This window comes from Micromys minutus, assembly GCF_963924665.1.
Source record: "Micromys minutus genome assembly, chromosome: 12".
NCBI classification, from domain to species: domain Eukaryota; kingdom Metazoa; phylum Chordata; class Mammalia; order Rodentia; family Muridae; genus Micromys; species Micromys minutus.
The window spans coordinates 52,860,201-52,879,279 of record NC_137981.1 but is presented as its reverse complement, the minus strand read 5'-3'; the positions used below and the strand labels follow the sequence as shown (position 1 = coordinate 52,879,279).

The 19,079-nt window shown below is 43.8% G+C and overlaps 1 protein-coding gene across 1 annotated transcript in view; it reads left to right on the top strand.

Annotated features, from left to right (window-relative positions):
- Window positions 1-16,511, top strand: part of EBF2 (EBF transcription factor 2) — a 195,040-nt gene extending 178,529 nt beyond the window's left edge. The window contains 2 exon segments of the mRNA XM_080926761.1: window positions 10,246-10,413; window positions 13,816-16,511. Of these exon segments, the coding sequence (XP_080782887.1) occupies window positions 10,246-10,413; window positions 13,816-13,847 (200 nt within the window). The 3' untranslated portion in view covers window positions 13,848-16,511.
- Window positions 16,512-19,079: the final 2,568 nt, after the last annotated feature.

The window sequence follows — 19,079 nt, the reverse complement described above, 5'->3', positions numbered from 1 at the left end:
GAGACAGTCTTGTTTCCTGATGAAAGGTCCTTTCTACCTTTTGTTCTTTCCTCATGGCTGAAGTTAACTTCCCAGTTCATGTCCTCCTTGGGGAGGACAGGGAACCAAGCCATTCCATGGTAGAAGGTATATGTGGCTTGTGTATGTGGAGGGAGGAGTGGACGTTCCATTTCAGCCAGCATGTGTGTGAGCATTCTGCCTAAGTTCCACTCTACAGTTACCTGTCAACAGCCAGGTAGGCCTGATTCAGGGGACCTCTCTCCTCCCCACTGCCCCACGTCAAGATTTATTTATTATGTAAAATTGTAGCTGTCTTCAGACATACCAGAAGAAGGCATCAGATCCCATTACAGGTGGTTGTGAGCCACCATGTGGTTGCTGGGATTTGAACTCAGGACCTCTGGAAGAACAGTCAGAGCTCTTAACCACTGAGCCATCTCTCCAGGCCCCTCTCTTGCTCTCTTGTTCTCTCTTGATCTCTTACCTTCTTTCTCTTCCCTCCCTTTCCCATTCCCTTCCCTCCTCTCTCTTTCCACATACTTAGGCCAGCCCTTACTCCTTTCTCTGCCTTTCTCTGGCTCTACTACCCTCTTGACTCCCCTCCCCATGCCCTGAATAAACTCTATTCTATACTATACCATCATGTGGCTGGTCCCTCAAGGGGAAGGGATGCCTCAGCATGGGCCCACAGAGGCACCCCCTTCCCCACACCTCACCACACCTCCATGGAACATACCCCCCTTTCTTTATCTTTTTATAAGCACATCTGGGTGCTCCCGTTTCACATTCTCACATGCACTATTTCATTTCCCCTGCACATTATGGGCAAAGAAGTTTGGTTCCATAGCTATCCTACCCACCCGCTATTATATAGCTAGGATTTAACAGGTGACAGTGGGCACAGCACTGGTGGCCCCCTACACCTCTGTCACACCCTAATCTGTTATTTTCTTTCATGGTTTCTTACATATAATCCACTTTGATCATTCCCATTCCATTATCTTCTCTTATCCCCTATCCCTCCCACCAGTGCCTTTCTCCCGTATGAGTCTCTTGTTATTCTGTTTGTTTGTGGACCATTGTGATTACTTTGGGGAGCTTGCTTGAGGGAGGGCAATTTCATTGACCAAGGGTTACACATCAGTGGTTACACCGTTGAGGAATATTACTGACCTTTCCCTGGCAACCATCACCAGCCTACAGATCTTCAGAAAGATGTGAGACTCTAAAGGGGACATCCGTACCATGCTCTGCTAGACTTTGCGACATGGCTCTGTCCGCCATTAAGCACCTCCGAAGAGGTAAAAGTTGACCGTGTGTATGAAGCAGCTTGCCTCTTAGCCTCAATCTGTGGACTACGCAGCAAACTCCATGGCTTGAGAAGTTCTGAAAAGACATTTGGGTTGCTCCAGGAGCTAAGCTGCGAGCTTGCACAATGGTCCCTGGAGCCTGAAAGAGTGTGTTTTTCAAACCTACTCGGGGAATACTTGAGGCCAGGGGCCATGCTGACATGGAGAGCCAAGTGATGGAGTAGAGAGCTCTTGAAATGTTGGCTGTTGTCACAAGGCCCGCGCCTGCCCTTCTCTTCACCCAGAGTGGCTCCCTTGTGCCAGAAACAAGGACGTGTCAAGGGCAGCACACAGCCCTGTCAGCCATGGCTCAAGTGACAGGCCTTGGGGGCTATTTCTCACTGCCTTCAGACCTTTGGTTCCAGGGCCCACACAACCCTGAAATATTTCTGAGTTATGAAATATTTTTAAGTCAGTATTACCCAGTGTGATAGAGATTCAGGACCAAGGAGCTGAATTCAGCACAGACCTGTTCTTTCAGTACAGCTGCTGCTCTCTCTCTCTCTCTCTCTCTCTCTCTCTCTCTCTCTCTCTCTCTGTGTGTGTGTGTGTGTGTGTGTGTGTCTCACATGGCCTAGACTCACTGGAGCAGAGTAGCTTAATACATTATTGTCAATTGGTTTGTTTATACTCTACTTAAAACAAAAAAGAACAACAACAAACAACAACAACAACAACAAAAACTATAAAACTTCTTTTTTTCCAAAAGTGTGTGGTAGAACGGTACTAATCAAATGGACCGTATGAATGTATGACATGCAGACCAATGGGGCAGTGAGGCCAGGGGAAAATGTATTTAGAATAATGGATAAATCTAAGTACGGGCATCAAGGCCATTCTATGTGAAGAGCTCTTGTTTCCCAGTTCACAAAATGCCATTGCAAAGACTATTCCTGTGCTGTGTGTCTGTCTGAGATGACCTTGTTAGGAAGCAGAAGAAATATAGACAGTTTAGCTGCTGAGACCAGGGTGGGCTCATCACACACCTGGTCAAGAATGAGGTACCTTGAGTGACAATGAGGCTTTTCCTCTAACAGACCCCACAAGGAGCATGGTGGCATGAGAGAGCAGCCATGCTCACTTCACCATGAGGACAGCAATTCACATATTCTTCTCGCTCGGTTAAAGAACAATCTAGAGCCCAGTCAGATCCCCTCAACCACTTTGTGGCACAAGTGCGACAATAATTCCCATTACTACTGTCCCTCATAAGAGACGAGGAGTTGATTAATGACCTGCTCGAAGAGTCAGAGAAGGTTAATGGCTCAAATGGGACCCAAACACCTGTCACCAGACTTGGGCTGGAGTGCCACGTTTTCAACGTATTCAATAACACAAAGATGGAGACTTGTTTACAATGGACCACTAGGCTAAAGCAGATGGAACTGTCTTCTTCTGACCATTTCTTCAAGCAGTTTGTTACATTATTTTACATCTCCGTGTGTGCATGTATGTACACTTGTGCACATGGATGCCATGCCACATATAAGGAGAACTTTCAGGAGTGGAGTCCTTTCTTCTCCTGTGTTAGTCTCAAGTCATGTGCCATTTTTGATATCCAGAAATGGCAATTTTACATGGTTCAATCACAGTCCTGTGTACATACAAAGTTGAACATATTAAATAGTGGCTTTGTAGATTTCTAAACGGTTTGCTAATAATTAGTATGCACTCCACCGTGCCTCCTGTGGTGTTAGTGGTGTGTGTGTGGAGGTGAAGGTTTGGGTGGGTGCTCACCTACTGTTTCTTACTAGACCATTCCTCCAGGGGAGAGGCATTCTGCCCACTCCACCAATAGATTCAGAAAAACATTATACCCTAAATCTTTAAGTCACCTGTTGATATGGAAGACAGGATGGTGTCCTGCCCAACAGGGACTGAGGAGACTTCAGAGCGCCCTTATGACCCCCACTGTCCTGAAAGTGACCACTTGTACCCGGTTTTGGAGGATGGGTCTGAGGGAGTGGAAGACTGGATGCATTCCTAACGGTGCATTCGTTACGATCAAATCCGCCTGTTGTAAAATCCCAAATGCCCAGTGGAGTTCATTACGATAACACCCGACCTGTATTTCTAACCAGCAAGGTCTTTGCTTCTCTGGGAAATAGTTTTTTTTAAAGCCCGGGGGAAAGGCTTTGCCAGTTCAGTTGCTTATGTCTGAAAACACAGTCCCACGTGGGTTTTATTTTTTTTCCTCAGCTATTTTTTTTTCTAATGAGCCTGATGTGGCCAGACCGTGCCATGGGGCAATCGCTTGCCAGAGACATTAAAAAACCAATAGAGCCAAAGCTCACTTTCTCAGTGAAGTTTACCTTGCATCGCAGCCAACACAGACGGTCAAAAAGCCCGGGATCCTCTCTGCTCTTGTTGTCACGCTCCTTCAAAAATGGCCGAGCAGATGTTTTTTCAATCTTACATTCGAACTTCACTTCCTGGCGGTAGCCGTGTGTGCCAAGTCCCAGCTCGGTGCATGTTTTTATGCCTGCATTCTAAGCCCCTGACAATAAGGGGTTCTAATGAGATGCTGACAGACCCTTGAGCAGATGCAAAGGAGGGTCTGCGAGTTCCAGCAGAGGCTGAGTTTGGCCAATCAATCCTTGGAAGAAGAGCAGTAATTTTTCTTTAACTCCCAGGTTCACATAGATTTCTGGGCCAGACGTGGTTGCTGTTGCTTGGCCCCTGTCCACAGATGGATGTCCAGAGACATTCTCAATTGGAAGTCTGTGTGATCAGCTTTCCCAAAACGGTGCGCTCCACTGTCCCCAAACATGGTCTACTCAACAAGCCTGCAACACCCATGGGGGCTATGTCTTCCAAGCAGAACAACCACTGAGCCAACCCAAAGTTTGGGATAGAACCCATTCAGGCAGTTGTCCAACCTCCTTCGCCTACAGTCTTAGACCATGCCCTGGGCTTCAGTATTTTTATATTTTCAGAAATAAATATTAAGAAGTTTTCCATTATAAAACATTAAGCGACTATTATAGAACATGCCAAACACAGGGAAATAGTTTTTAAGAGACAGAAGACTCCTGCCCCCCCCACCCCCCCCCCTGCAAAACATAGGTTCAGTATTTTAATGCGTCTCATTTGCATTTTTAAATTTTTAAAAATTTTTACTTTTTATGTGCATTGGTGTTTTGCTTGCATGTGTGTCTGTGTTTGGGGATTGGCTCCCTAGAACTGGTTTATAGACAGTTGTAAGCTGCCATGTGGGTGCTGGGAATTGAACCTAGATCCTCTGGGAGAGCAGCCAGTGCTCTTTCATGCTGAGCCATCTCTTCAGCCCCTCAGGTGCATTTCTTAAATGAAGAAAAAACAAATTCTATAATGATAGACTTCTAATTCTAGATATTCTGCAAAGCATGTCTGGGCTCCAAAGAAAGCAAGAATCAACCGTGTCTATGCAAGTGTAACCGCTGGTTGCTTTGTTTGTTTGGCAGTACTGGGGTTGAACCCAGGGCCCTGTGCATGCTAGGGAAGTTCTCTACCACTAAATGACATCCTCGACCCAACAGCCATGAACTTTGAAAATACAGCCTTGTGATCATGCTAGACACACTGAAAACAATGACTGGGGGTGTGCAGAGAGGTCCATAGAAGGTAAGCAGACAAACGACCAATGCATAGATGTGACACCAGGCTCTAAGAAGCCCTTCAGTGGTGCAGACATAAGTCCTCAGAAGAGGAACTAGGAGTAACATTTACCTTTAACAGTCAATTCCTGGGGCTGGGAACCTGGCTTAGCAGCTAAGTGTGTTTGCTATGCTATGCAAGCATCGAGACCTGAGTTCAAATCCCCGAAGCCTAATAAAAAGCTGGCTATGGCAGTGTGCCTGTAACCCACATGCTAGCAGGGTGGGGTAGGGACCAGGTAGAGACAGGGATCACTGAAGCTTGCTCAGTACCCACTTAGCTCCAGTTTCAGTGAAAGACTTGTCTCAAGGCATTGAGTTAGAAAGAGATAGAGAGGGACACATGATGTCATCATCTGGTGCCATGTGTGCACAGACATGCACTTCTGCACATCCATGAACACATACATCACACATTCTCTCTCTTTGTCACACACACACACACACACACACACACACACACTCAATTTGAGGATTTATTAATGTCTTAGTTAATAGTTTGGTTCTTTTTTTTTTTTTTTTTTTTTTTTTTCCCTGTGATAAAACACTGCAGCCCAAGGCAACTTGGGGAAGAAAGTTTTTACTTCACAGCTATTGGGTCACACTCCATTTCTCAGAGAAATCAAGCCAAGAACTCAAGGCAGGAACCAGGAGGCAGGAACTGAAGCAGAGGCCATGGAGGAGTGCTGCTTACTGGCTTGCCCTTAGTGACTTTCCTTTCTTATACAACCCACATCAATCATTAATCAAGATAACTCACAGGCCTGATAGGTGGGACCGTGGTTTTTTTTTTTTTTTTTTTGGTTTGGTTTTTCCCTCAACTGAAGCTCTCTCTTCCGAATGGCACTAACTAGCATCAGACTGATAAAAAAACAAAAACAAACAAACCCTAACCAGAACAATTAGTACTTTTTTCCTTTGTCCGAGGAATTACCATAGATGTATCTTTCCAGACTGTAAAGAAGACAGTGAACACCCAGGAAAGCTTGGGCCTCTTGCTAATAATCCTGTTAGTTCTCACCATTAAAAAAAAGATATTTTTCCATTGTAGTACCTTTATTTTCTCCTATATCACAAGTAATATGTGTTCATCATAGAAAGGAGTGAAAACATGGATAAGTGAAAGGCCTACACGTGAAACTACTCACAAGTGTGTCAGCCAGAGATACCACAAACCAAATGCCTATTACACCCCGGCACACTTTTGCTTTGTGTATCTGTTTTCTTTAAGTGGAAGTCAGGCTGATGAACATCTTGTGTGACCTGCTTTGGTCATCCAAGGGAGAGGCTTTCAGCACTCTTAAAGTCTCTTCTCAAACGTTCCTTTAACTGTGTGGATAACACCCCATTGTATGGGCTCAGTACGGTTTACTGTACCGTGGGCCCTGTATTTCCCAACTTCTTATTGTTGTCAAAAAGTCCTTGAATCTTTTCTCCACCCCCCCCCCTTTGGCACATTTGTGATCATGCCTTTGAGATTAATTTCTAGAGATTAAACTAGTGGGTCAGATGATAGGAACATTTGAACATGCTCTGCTGTGGACTGCCAAAGTCCCCCTGGAGGACCGAATCTCCTCCTCAGGAGGAGCTAAGCCAGCCGCCCCTTAGCCATTTCTTAGCTATTATTCATCTGACAAACGGGAAAACAGTATTTTGTTACCACTGCCATCACCGCTCTACGATTCTCCAGTCGGAATACTGCTGTTCAGGTCTCCGGCCATTTTGGTTGGTGTTCTTTTCCCCTCTCTCTCATTTTTCCTTCTGTTTAACTGACAGCAGCACATTAACCAGCAGGAGCATGAGCACGGGGAAGTGCGCGCTGCAAAGGTTTTCCTCATTTGCCATTTGCTTCCTGTGCATATGTGAGTCACAGAAGCTTTGTCACTGCACGTCAACTTTATCTTTCCCTCGTCTGCTGTGATTTGTGGTTCGGAGAATCGCGCACATCGCTTTACTTTTTGAGGTGCCCATTACCACTTTTCTTTTTCTTTTTTTTGCAAGGAATTCCGTATTCTACACATTTGCTTTCATGCTGAGCACAAGGGGGGACTCTAGATTTTATCTTCTTAACCCCCCCCTGGTTAGCGACTTAGCTTTACACATCCACTCCCAAGGACGTGGCACATACCAGCACCTTTAGTGACCAACAGGTCTCATCTCTAACCACGACTGTTTCTGGACCTTGTTTTCCCCCAACTTTTTAATCTGCCTATTTGTTAGTATAGGGTATTTACCACATCTTTTAGTATTCAACATGAGTGATTTCCTTGTCAACAAACCTTTGTTCTGGTTTGACTGTTGAAGTATGAACCTAGAACATCAGTTGAAATGCATAGAACTTCAAGACTTCTGCTTCAAATGTTTGAAGTTATAATTTACACTGGGTATCATTTGTCATTTTTCACCGAATGTTTGGAAAATGTCTTTACCGGGTTGTCACCTCTGCCACAACTCTTTTGTGACACTTGGTAAAGGTTCTCTTGAGAAGCTCCTGTGGCTTGAGCCATACTTTATTTTGAAATGTTGATACATGTATGGATTTGTGTGTAACCTTGTGTATGTGTATTGCTATGTGTGTACATGTGCTATATGTGTTTGCATGTTTTGTTGTGTATACATGTATATATTTGAATATACATGTGTTTATATGTATACATGTGTTATATATAATGTACACGTGTGTATGTGTATTATGTGCATATACATGTGTATGTTGTGTGCATGTGTTTATGTGTATATCCATGTGTATATATGTGTACATGTGATATATGTGTATATATGTGCATATGTATGTAAATGTGTTTTATGTGTGTATACATGTACATTTGTGCATGTATGTATGTATTGCATGTACATGTGTTTATGTGCACATGTGTGCATGTGTGTTGTATGTGTGCTATATGCACATATTGCTTTATGTGTGTGTTCATGTGTTATATGTTTCTGTGTGTGCCTTTGTGTGCCCATGTATGCCCATGTGTAGATATGCACACATAGTTAAATGACCAAAATATACTGTCTGCACATGTGAGATTCTCAGAGTTAATAATAATATCATGTTTTAAAAAGAAGCTTCTCTGTTACTATACTTGTTACTCTGTTCCTATGCATTGAAATTACAGTGCCATTCCGGTGTCTACACTGAAATTTTAAAGTTGCAGAGTTAGACCAAGGTCAGGACCTCTCAGCCTTTCTTTGTGCTCTAAATCGAACATTAAGAGAAGGAAAACCATTTTTATATCATTTTTATTGATGCCAGAGCAAAAGCTTTAGAAGATGATATTAGTCTTGGAACCATGGACAAGATCCACCCCCCACTCTGAGCCCTGCACCTTGTGAAGCACAGTGAGTCGGTCCAACTTCTCACACGTCTCCTTGCTTACGAATGACATGAAATTCTGCCCTCCTTTCCAAAGTTTTTTTTTTCTTTTCTATTGATATTTGCAAAACTGAAGGAGATGTAGTCAAGTGTGTCTTTCTTCACAACTTTTCGATCAGTACTACCTAGGCATAAGTGTTCTGTACGCAAAGCTCTTCTTTTTACTGTCTTAGTAAGTTACAGTTTACTGTTGCAATGATATCATTCTGGGGGGTGGAGGGATGTCTCCGTGGTTAAGAGTCCCTAGGGCTCTTGTAGTGGACCCAAGTTCAGTTCCCAGTGCCTATACTGAGCGGCTCATAACTACCTGCATTTCCAGCTCCGGGAGATCCGATGCCCTCTTCTGGACTCCTTGGACACCTGCACTCGTGTGCACGCCCACATGCAGAAGCACATAATTAAAAATAATAAAAGAAATCATTAAGGAGAAAAACGTCGTATTGTACATACTGCCTGTGATTGTGGGCTGTGCAGGGTGATGCAGAGGAAGAATGGGTAGTGTCTACCTCAGGGTACCAAAGCTTCCGACCTCCAGTTGACCTTGTACTTAGTTATTAGTGCTGTTGTTTCCCATCCCCTCTGCTCCTTCTGAGCAGCTTAGTAACAAATAACAAGATCTTCTTGTCTGATGTCACTTGATGGGAGTGTGTGCCATGGAGGGGTGGGACCCATCGCTGTTTAAACTGCCTTTATTTTTCTTGGAAATTACCACATTTCGCCTTTGGCTCCTCTTAAGTCATTTTTTTTAATGCTAATATTGTTAATATCGGTGGTTTCTCTCTAAGCATTATGTCAGGAGAGACTGAATTTCAGCTTTATTTCCCAAGTACACTGAAAGTCCAGAGAGGGAGGTCATCTTCGGAATATTAATAAACTCCCACCCTGAGTGGAGAAGTAGCCGTGGAGAGGGTAACCACGGCAGGCTTAGCCCGGACGTCAAACCTCTAGGCATGGGAGATGCCTAGAGGTGGCCCAGAGCTCCACATAAGGCTTCTTTTTAGGGTGAAGTTTCCCATGCTGCATAGATTTTTTTTTCTTGCGATTTCTACCATGAACAAAGATCTGTCACAGCCCACCCCCTACCTAGAGTCCTTCCTTCCCGGTTAGAAAGACGTCCTGTCTTCTCACAGGGCCTTTCTCTCCTGTGGAATCATTGCCACGGGGATTGTTCTGTGTGTCTGTTCCTCATGGGCAGAGGAATAAAATGTCGCACTCAGAATTTTTATTCTGATTTCTCTGTTTTATTAGGGTGTAGTAATTGCGTACAGTGTGGGGTTTCAGATCGATGTGCTCTGTCAGGTCCTTGAATCATCCATATTCATCTCCTTTCCACTTCCATGTCACATATACGGTTACATACATGTACATGCCTGCACGCAAATGGCTTCATGTAGCTGTAAAGGACTGTAGGGACTCAGGGACAGCTGAGAAAGCACATGTTATTGTGTCTCTGCGTCTGGCTTAACTTATATACTATGATGCTCTTCTGACCGCCCAATCGGTAAACTGGGCTCATGTGACACCTGATGATTCTCGGAAAGCTATATGAACAGGTGTGCCATACCTGTGACAAGGTTTTCCACTGCCTTAGCTGTCAGAGACATGCAAAGCACAGCAAGATGGAGATCCGTTCTCACCGCAGTGAGAATGGTGACCATAAAGAAAATAGCAGATATTGGCAGGAATGTGGAGGATGCCGGGATGTAAATTGACCGAGCCACAGTAAAAACTGGTATGAAGATCCCTCACGTTTACTCTTGTTTTTAATCACTGGAACCTGGAAGCTAATAATTTTTCAAGCAAATTGAGGGGAATGGGCATGTTAGGTAAAAATGGCTTCCTGATGAGTCCCCTCCTAAAGAGTGCCCACCTCTGTTTGCAGTCATGTCTTCAAGCCCCACCGTGGGATCCTCCAGCACATCCTCCATCCTCCCGTTCTCCTCTTCAGTTTTTCCTGCTGTCAAACAGAAGAGTGCCTTTGCCCCTGTCATCAGGCCCCAAGGCTCCCCTTCGCCCGCCTGCTCCAGCGGCAACGGGAACGGATTCAGAGGTAAGCGAAGAGAGCACTTTGCGGGTGCATGTGATCCAGGTGCCCGCAGGGAAATCAAGAACCCCAGCTTGACGCAATAGCGCTGAGCACTTGCCTCCGGGCTTCTGTGGTTCACGTTGGGTCATGAATGGTACATGTGCTGGCTTGACGATGGGTGTGTATGAGGGTGAGTGAGGACAAGTTAAACACCTGCAGGGCAGGGAATTAGCAGTGTTCAACCTAGAAACATCTGGGCAGCTGAGGATCGTGGTTTCCAAAGGTAGGGACGTTCACAGTTTCAGGAAGGCCCCCGTGCACCCCTTCAAACGATGCCTGTGGTTATTTCTTATCTAACTGGCTTTCCATCTGCAGTTGCTGTTCATTCCCATGGCACACGTGGAAGGATCCAACAGGAGCAAAAACTAGGGTTATGCGCTAGCCAAATTGATAGCAGGCGCCTGATCAAGGGGTGAGGTAGGAAAGGAAGAGGGAAGAGCCATGCCTTTTCGAAGAACAAAAAAAAAATTAATATCACCCGTCAAACCCACTTTTAAGCAATGTCCTAAAATGTAATATGACATGACGTAACACAAATGTGACGAGTACATGAGAATCTAATCATCCCTCCGAGAGCGGGAGGCCGCCAACTGCAAGGGAGCAAATTGGAAACTGCTGAGCCCCGCGGTTCACTCATGACCCACATTATTTTAGGCTGTTTCTCGGGGCTTGACATGAAAACATTCATGACAGGCAGTGTTGGTCAGCAGGGCTTTCTGAGGTCCTGGGATAGGCTGTGGCATTCTGGGGACCCCAGATCTTGATGGCTCGTTGAAAGCCTGTGTGTTCCAGATCTTTGTGGCGGGGGGGGGGGGGGGGGAGGGTGGTAAACCTGTGAGGATAGCAGAAAGAATTTGAAAGACATGTTATATTTCTGTGTCTTTTGCCCCGAGGGGACTGTGACATTTTGACAGAGATGAGAGAGAAACTGGCAAGTCCATTACTGGAAACCCATCTTGAAACAGCCACTTAGAATTCCTCTCAGTAGGGCTAGGCTGCTGGAGCTCCATGCCACCCAACATGTGGGTAGTTGGAAACATCTGTATAGTAGATGAAACTTTTTTTTAAGATCCAGATGTCAAAGCCATAGAGAAACAACACAGCTTGTAACTAAGTGTCTCCAACCTCCCTGACTCTAATCAAATACCCTCCTGCTCCCTCCTGTCACTCAGAGAGGGATTAGAACTTTCTCCATGAGGATCATGTTTACATGCTGAGCAATAAACCCCACATGGGACATGGCTGCTGTGTCCTTCTCCTCACCCCCCCACCCCGGGTGAGGACATCTCTGCCTCTCTATGTTCCCTGTCTTCATTCATCAGCTGAAAGGAAAATGGTGTGAGGTGTGGAGGCTCCAGCCTCATGGCCCACAGTGTCTACCGTCCCCTGAAACTTGTCCAATATGCAAAGAACCGCACAGAGTGCCCCAGACACCAGCTCCTCCTGAAGATCACACCCATTTAGATGAACAGCTCTATCTGAGGCCATGCAGCAAGGGACTAATGACTTAATTTAGACACTCAGACTCTAGAGTGCTGCGACATCCCACCCTCTCCAGGGACAGTGGCGGTGGACTTCCTCTCTCTGCTTTCCCTTTGCTCATACCTACTTTGCCACCAGGACCGAGGGAAGGGTAATGCTTTTCTGTAAGAAGCTCAAGGTGAAAATGAACCAGAAAATGCACAGCTAAGCACCTCTCAACCACGAAAGTCACCAGTGAAAATTCTCTCCCAAGAATTTCCATCTTTCTGTTTGTTGGCTGATGGTTGCTGGCTGTAAGGGCCATCATCTGGCAAAGTTCCAGCCCATCTCGTGTTGGGTGGGCCAGGAAAGGGAGCATGGATTAGATGTGTGGTTTCGAACTTTTTGTGCATCTCTGACTCCCTGTGTACAGCTTGGTAAAACCATGAGCCGGGAAAGAGAAAGGGCCAAAGAGCACTGAGTGTAATGGGGCAGGAACAAGTCCGTATTCTGCAGCCTAAACACTTCCCTTATAGCATTTTCTATCCCACTCTCTACTTATCTGGCATTTATAGTTGATAAATACAGATTGTCAAGGTGATCTTATATGCCGGGTCTGATTCATTTTCTAACTCTCTCTGAAACACACACACACACACACACACACACACACACAAGCTTCCTACACTCCTGGATAATTACAGCAGTTGTTATATCTCCAAGTCATCGGGGAGTGTCCAGAATTGAACTGCCTTTATTGAAAACTTACATCGATTCAATATATAGTAATACAGGCAAAAATAATTAAGGCTTTGCTAGCTGTGTAAGACCTTAATCCAGATCTCACAAACATTCAATAAAGGCTGTATGGGCAGGGAAACAGACAGCTGACAATTTTGCCCGGGAGAGCTAGCTGAGGTAGAAAAAGGGAGCGAGGGGAGGGGAGGGGAAGACAGGGAGGGGAGAGCAAGGATGGTGAGAATTTTGGTCATTTGCTTAGAGGCATCATGGTAAGAGTCACTCAGAAAGATGCTTGTATAAGATATGATATTCCTCTCCATGCAATATAGTTAGACAAGAGAAATCCAGGAATTAAATTTCAGAGATGGTTGGACGTTTGGATGCTAGGGGACTTTGGCAATTTCCTAAGTAAAATTCTCTAGGTTCATTACAGCCCAGCCCAGAACAGAAGGATGTGTTTTGCTATGTGATCCCCCCTTTGTTTGTGCCCACATAGAGGGAAAACATTGGACTTCATTTTATCCAGATAAGTGCCATCCATATCCTCTTGATTAAATAGAGAAGAGAGTGGGGGGTGTATTTGGATAGGGCCTAGGGAATGGGGACTAGGGTGACTCCCAAATTCATAACTAAGTGAATGCTTCCCGGGAGAGCAGCAGTTCTAAGGGAATAGCTCCATGTACCATCAGCAAACACTGGACAAGGATGAGGTACCTTTTTGTTTTCAAAGCACTAATCCAGTTAAGGTATAATGTTCATGAAGACCCTTAGGATGGAGAGAAAAGCTTGGTTTGTTGTAACTGATGCCTAGGAAGCCAACAGGCTCAGCACCTGGGTTTACCTACTGGTTCCACCCAGTGACTCAGGACATTTCTATCACAATTTGGTTTGCAAGTTTACTTCCCCTTTGTTTCAGGCTGACCCACTGACATACAGAAATTGTAAAGTGTCTGCCAGTTAAGCATAGGGACCTGGTATAGATTGCTATCAACAAAGCATCTGTTAACCCAGTCCTGGAGAAAACCCATTATGAGCACCTCACCATCATCCCAGGTTGTTTTAGGGTCTATTATTTCAACTCCTACATCCCCTCTCTGTGATTGGCTTCACTGAAAAAGTCTTGATGTTTCAATCCTGTGCCATTTTTTTTTTTTTAACTTGCAGCCATGACGGGACTTGTTGTACCCCCGATGTAAAGTAGAGGAAGAACTGCTTTCTCATAGCACAAAACTACTTATCCCAATGGACCAATTATGAAGGAAGCACTCTGAGCTTATTGGGGAAGAGTTGCGTCCCCAAGCGGCCATGTTGGACAGATTTGGGAAGGCAGAGAGCCACCATCTTGGTCTCGTGTTCCTCATGAAGCATTGACAGTCACTCCACAAACGGACCCTTTTGGAGACAAGGACAGAGAAATGTCATTGACGTGGTCAGTGCTAAGAGCAGAGATGCAATTCTTTGTTATGAACATTACAAAAACCACCTTCCTATGTTTGTAAAATATTTAAGAAAAACATTGGCAAACATTCATGCTTAATATTTTGGATACTATTTGTTTTTCTTTGTAGGAAAAAAGTTGAAAGTTTCTATTTTCTATGAATCCTTTCAGATACCAATTTAGTTTATGCAGAAAAAAAATTGAACAAAACAGGGTACCAGCATGGAAGATTTTCTTAAAATGAAACCTGAATTGAATGAGGAAACGTTGTATGTGTGTTTGCTTATACTTTAAGCTCTTTAAAAAAAAGGGAAAAAATTTAAAATGTTTTACAGTTATTTAAATAAATAAACGTGTAACTTATTGTAAGTAGAGGTAGAAATTAAGACCTTTTTTAAGAAGAGAAGAATTTCTCTTCCTGATGTAAAATGAAATTGACAACACGTAGTGACAAGTTTTAAAGGTGTGTTGTTATTACAGTTGCTTATTAGATTCTTATCCTACATCCCATAACCCCTCTTTTTCCATCGTTTTATCCACGCATGCACAAGAACATGTAACTTGTGCAGACTCCCACAGAACAATCCACCACAGAAACCAGACTCAGATGAACCAGCCCACTTCAGTCCACTACTTCATCCCCAGACCTGCTTTCTAGCTCACAGATCACTTCGTGGTGTCCACTCTTGGTGAAGTGTTTTTAAAACTATCTTCCTCCCTGAGAAAATGCAGGGAACCCCCCCATGTTACCATCTCAGCTTTTCAACATCCTCAGGCAAGAAGTATCTCACCTCTAAGAAGGGCCAAAGCCACACGGCTACACCGCCCAAGGACAGTCTTTCCTCTTTGGGTATCCGATTCAGGTTTGGAGGCAGAAAGCCCTGCAGAACTTTACAGAAAATGCTTGGGGAGGTTGGCTGTGTATCTTGGATTCTTTAAGACTCAAAGACTCTTTCTGTAGGTCTTTGACTGTTTCCTTTCTATGCAGCTTTTCTTTTATGTCACTAAACTCCCCTGTAAAAGCATGCACCTCACCTGACACTGTTTCTGAAATGAATGGGATGAGGTGAAGAAATTAAAAGAACTTAAAAATCCCTAAGTGGCTCTCCTACTGGGGAGATTCGTGGCAGCTGTGTTCCAAGCAGTGCAGTTACCCAGCCTGCCCCAGGAGCCCTGTGCTACCTACCTAGTTCTTAGCAGGGAAAACTTTGCAGTAGTTGCTAACAGTGGTAGACTCTTGAAAATGTGTGTGGTCCTGGAGATGCATCTATACTTGCTTGGCTCGCCAATAGGATGTCGTGATTTTCCAGGTCGGGTGTCTTCTCTTTGATCCCACTGACTTAGCTTGGAGTTCTTGGTTAGGTTTCTAGCGTTGGAAATGGATGCAGCTTCATGGAAAAAAAAAGAAAAACAAACAAAAAATATCATTAGTACTTTTGAGCCAATTTTAGATGACCCCTCATTGCCCCTCTCAACTGTGTTACTTGCCTTCAGTTTGCTCTGAAATTACCCAATATGACATTTTTTTATGCACATGAGAATCCACAATCTTAGAAACCTGGCATGCTCATAACTACTGCTGAAAGTCCTTCATAGTCAGGGCCCACAGCGCCAAAATAGACAGCAATGCATGAGAAAAAACTTCCCTGGCTAACAACCTGGTGCAGGGAGAGAGTGTGGAATACGAAAGTGACCATCCCAAAATGGAGGCAGAATGAAATCAAGCATGTTTAGACCTGGCTCTAAGCCAATCCAACCTAAGAACTTTCTTTCTTTCTTTCTTTTTTTAAGTAGCATAGCTTTTAGAACCTGTGAATCTTTCTCTTGCATGAGGATTAGTGCAGTACTGTCTCCAGAATGATTGTAGATTCTATCAGTAGCTTTACACCGAAGACTGTGTGTAACGAAATACCGGCCATCTTTGACCATCCACTAGGACATCGGCAGCCACAGATCTATTTAATTGTACAAACGTGTGTAAGGGTTATTTTTAGTGTACTAATAAATTAAAAACAAAGCCACTCTGTCCTCTTTAGTCATTGCTCTTAAATGATTCTGGTCCCGGGTTATTTTTGTGCCACTTGGCAGACAAGTCTCTCTATAGGTAATAACAAAATTCTGTTCTATTTTTGAGAGGAGCCATGTAAGATTTTTTTCATTTCAAGGGACAACTTTCCGCATTATTTAGTTCATTTCTCTTGTTACAGCATCAAAATTCTTCTTGGTTTTTCTTTGCACATTTCAACATGCATGGTTTAAAAATCATTATCTTTACCTTTTGTACAGTAAGGTCTCATTTCCAAACTGTATAATTTTTTTTTGTTTTTTTGTGTTTTTGCTTTGTCAGTTACATACAGTATAAAGTTGCTATGCACAGAGCTTTTTGTAAAGACAGCTTTTTTTTGTTTACTGTTTTTAATGGTCTTCCTTATAAAAGAATATCTTGTTTGTAAAATGAATATGTCTACTTCAGTTTTAAACTTTAAATTATCCTAACAAAAAATAAAATTTTTGTACTGTAAAAACTATCTTTGTTTTTTTGGGTTTTTTTTCTTTTGTTAAGTTGGTTGGTTGCTTGTTTTATTGTTTGTTTGTTTTTGTTTTGTTTTGTTTTGTTTTGTTTGGGGAAGAAATTTCGTTTGGGAGTTGGGGGCTGGTTCCTGGTGATTTCTATTCACTCATCTTTCCCTCTGGCTAAGGAAAACCTATGAAAACTTTTGCTTAAATGGAAGTATGATATCAAGATAATTAATCAGGGAAGAGCTATGGTGATAACCAGTTTTCTGCAAGTATGTGCCTTGTGTCCATAGGCCAAATTCTTTCATAATCCTCCCCAGACTGGCAGGATTCTGTTTGCTCTGCTGGTGTTGAAGGTATGGTCTTGAGGTTGATGGTCTTCTGTGGGTTGAAATCATGTATTGAGCAGATGTAAGTTGATACATTAGACACTAGATGAAGAATTAGAGGCACACACACACAAAGAAAAACAAACAAAAACCAAAACCACAAGGTCTATCCTTAATTCATAGCAAAAAAAACAAGACACACTTTCCTGGAAGGAAACAGTCAGAAGATAGTTCTGACAGGAAGACAGAAGGGCTGCACCCTCCAGACTCTCTGGAAAACAGCAATAATATTCACACAACGTTGGGATGTGAATCCTAGCTCTGCTACCTGCCAGCAAAAGGAAGGAGCAAAGAACCCCAGCATCCTCAGGTACATCTTTAAAGAGGAGGAGTCTCAGTACTTGGTTGTTCCTTGAGGTCAGTTAATAGCTGCATCTCAAGAACCATAGCTGTCCCTCTGCCGAGATGAGGAGCAGACGTGGGACAAGGTTTCCACTGACTGTACATGAAAGAATGAACAGCCATTGTTTCTCCTTGTGCCCTTTGGTCCAGGGAAAACTGAGGTAGAAAAATAGATACCAGGGCTGAGAGATACTGTTCTGGCATCCATGAGCTCTGTGGAAAGTGGACCATGCAAGGGAAACCATGGTCCCAGCTGTCAGGAATGATAAGCCCTAACAATACCCTATGTTTTCACCCATTTAAAAAAAGTTAATAAGAATGCTTTTTGTCATAGGCTGGAACATCTGCTCTCTTATGGGTTTGACTTTTGAGGACAAAGCTCACATTGTTTTCGATTCCAGATTTTTTTTTTTCCAAGTCCAAGAGTTTGAGCCCATGAAAAATCACTTTTTAAGACCGGAATGAGACCAAAATGACTTCTCGCATCAGCTCCAGCTATGTACCATTTCTGAACTGAGCAAGAACACAGCGGTCACACAGAATTGCAAGGGCTGAACCAAGTGAGGCCTCAGAAGTTTGGAATGTTATGACCATTAAACCTTAATAGCACCACTGGGGAGGTAGCTCCCGGGCTCATGGGCTTGTTGCTCTTACAAATAACCCAGATCTGGTTCCCAGTACCCACACAGGACAGCTCACAATCACCTGAAACTCCAGCTCCTGGGGACCCAATGCTGTCTCTGCCTTCAGGTGCACACATACAAACAGATAATAAAATGCAAAAGCTATCAGGAAAATAATAACGCTAACCTTCTGCCTTCTGTTCCGTGTAACAGCAAAATGGATGGGAAGCTTGAAAGTCAGCTGACCCAAACTCCAACCCTAGAAAGTTATACTTAGGAATTTCAGTTTCCCTGTCTGTCAAAGTGGAGGGGAGACCTTTATGCCAAGGCCCTTGACCTGTCAAGATTGTGGTGAGGCTTGAATAAAAACCAGAAATGTCAAGAGTCAGACATAACAATTGTTTAGCTCTGTATGTTTCTGTTTCTCTTCCCTTAGCTTGTGATAAACGTTCCCTCGTGTTTATCTGAAAAGCCACACATTACTCTTCTTACAACTCACCCTTGGCTGCACAGGAAAGAGGATTAGGAATTAGCCAGTGTCTGTGAAAGAAACTTGTTCGGAGTCTACAAGGTCAGAGTGTAGGAACAGTGCCGCTTACATCAGAAGTCACAAGCTGGCAGCTCCTTCAACTGATCTGCTCACAATGTGAGGTTCCTGATACCTGTGTTCTTACCTCCTGAAAAGAATGTGAGAGTTTTGGAGGAGGTGTGGCCTGATGGGCATAGACAGCTAGTTCTGGGCTCTGTGTGTGTGTGTGTGTGTGTGTGTGTGTGTGTGTGTGTGTGTGTGTGTGTGTGTCACACACACCAATAGAAAGTCCAAAGTCCAAAGTTTATCTCTTTGAAATCTATAATTCAATCTAAATCCTCCCATCTTTTTCATTTAAGACCCTGAGTTTTGTAATTTGAATGTGAAATGCCCTATACCAAATACACATTTGAATACTTGGTCACCAGCTGGTGGTGCCATTTGGGAAGATTGTGGAAACTTTGGGAAGTAGCTCCTCTATAAAGGAAGTAGGTGGACCTTGAGGGCTTGTATCTCTGTCCCACTTCCGGTTGACTCTCCGGTTCCTGACGGCTGAGATACTTGTGGTCAGATGTCTGTCATTCTTGCTG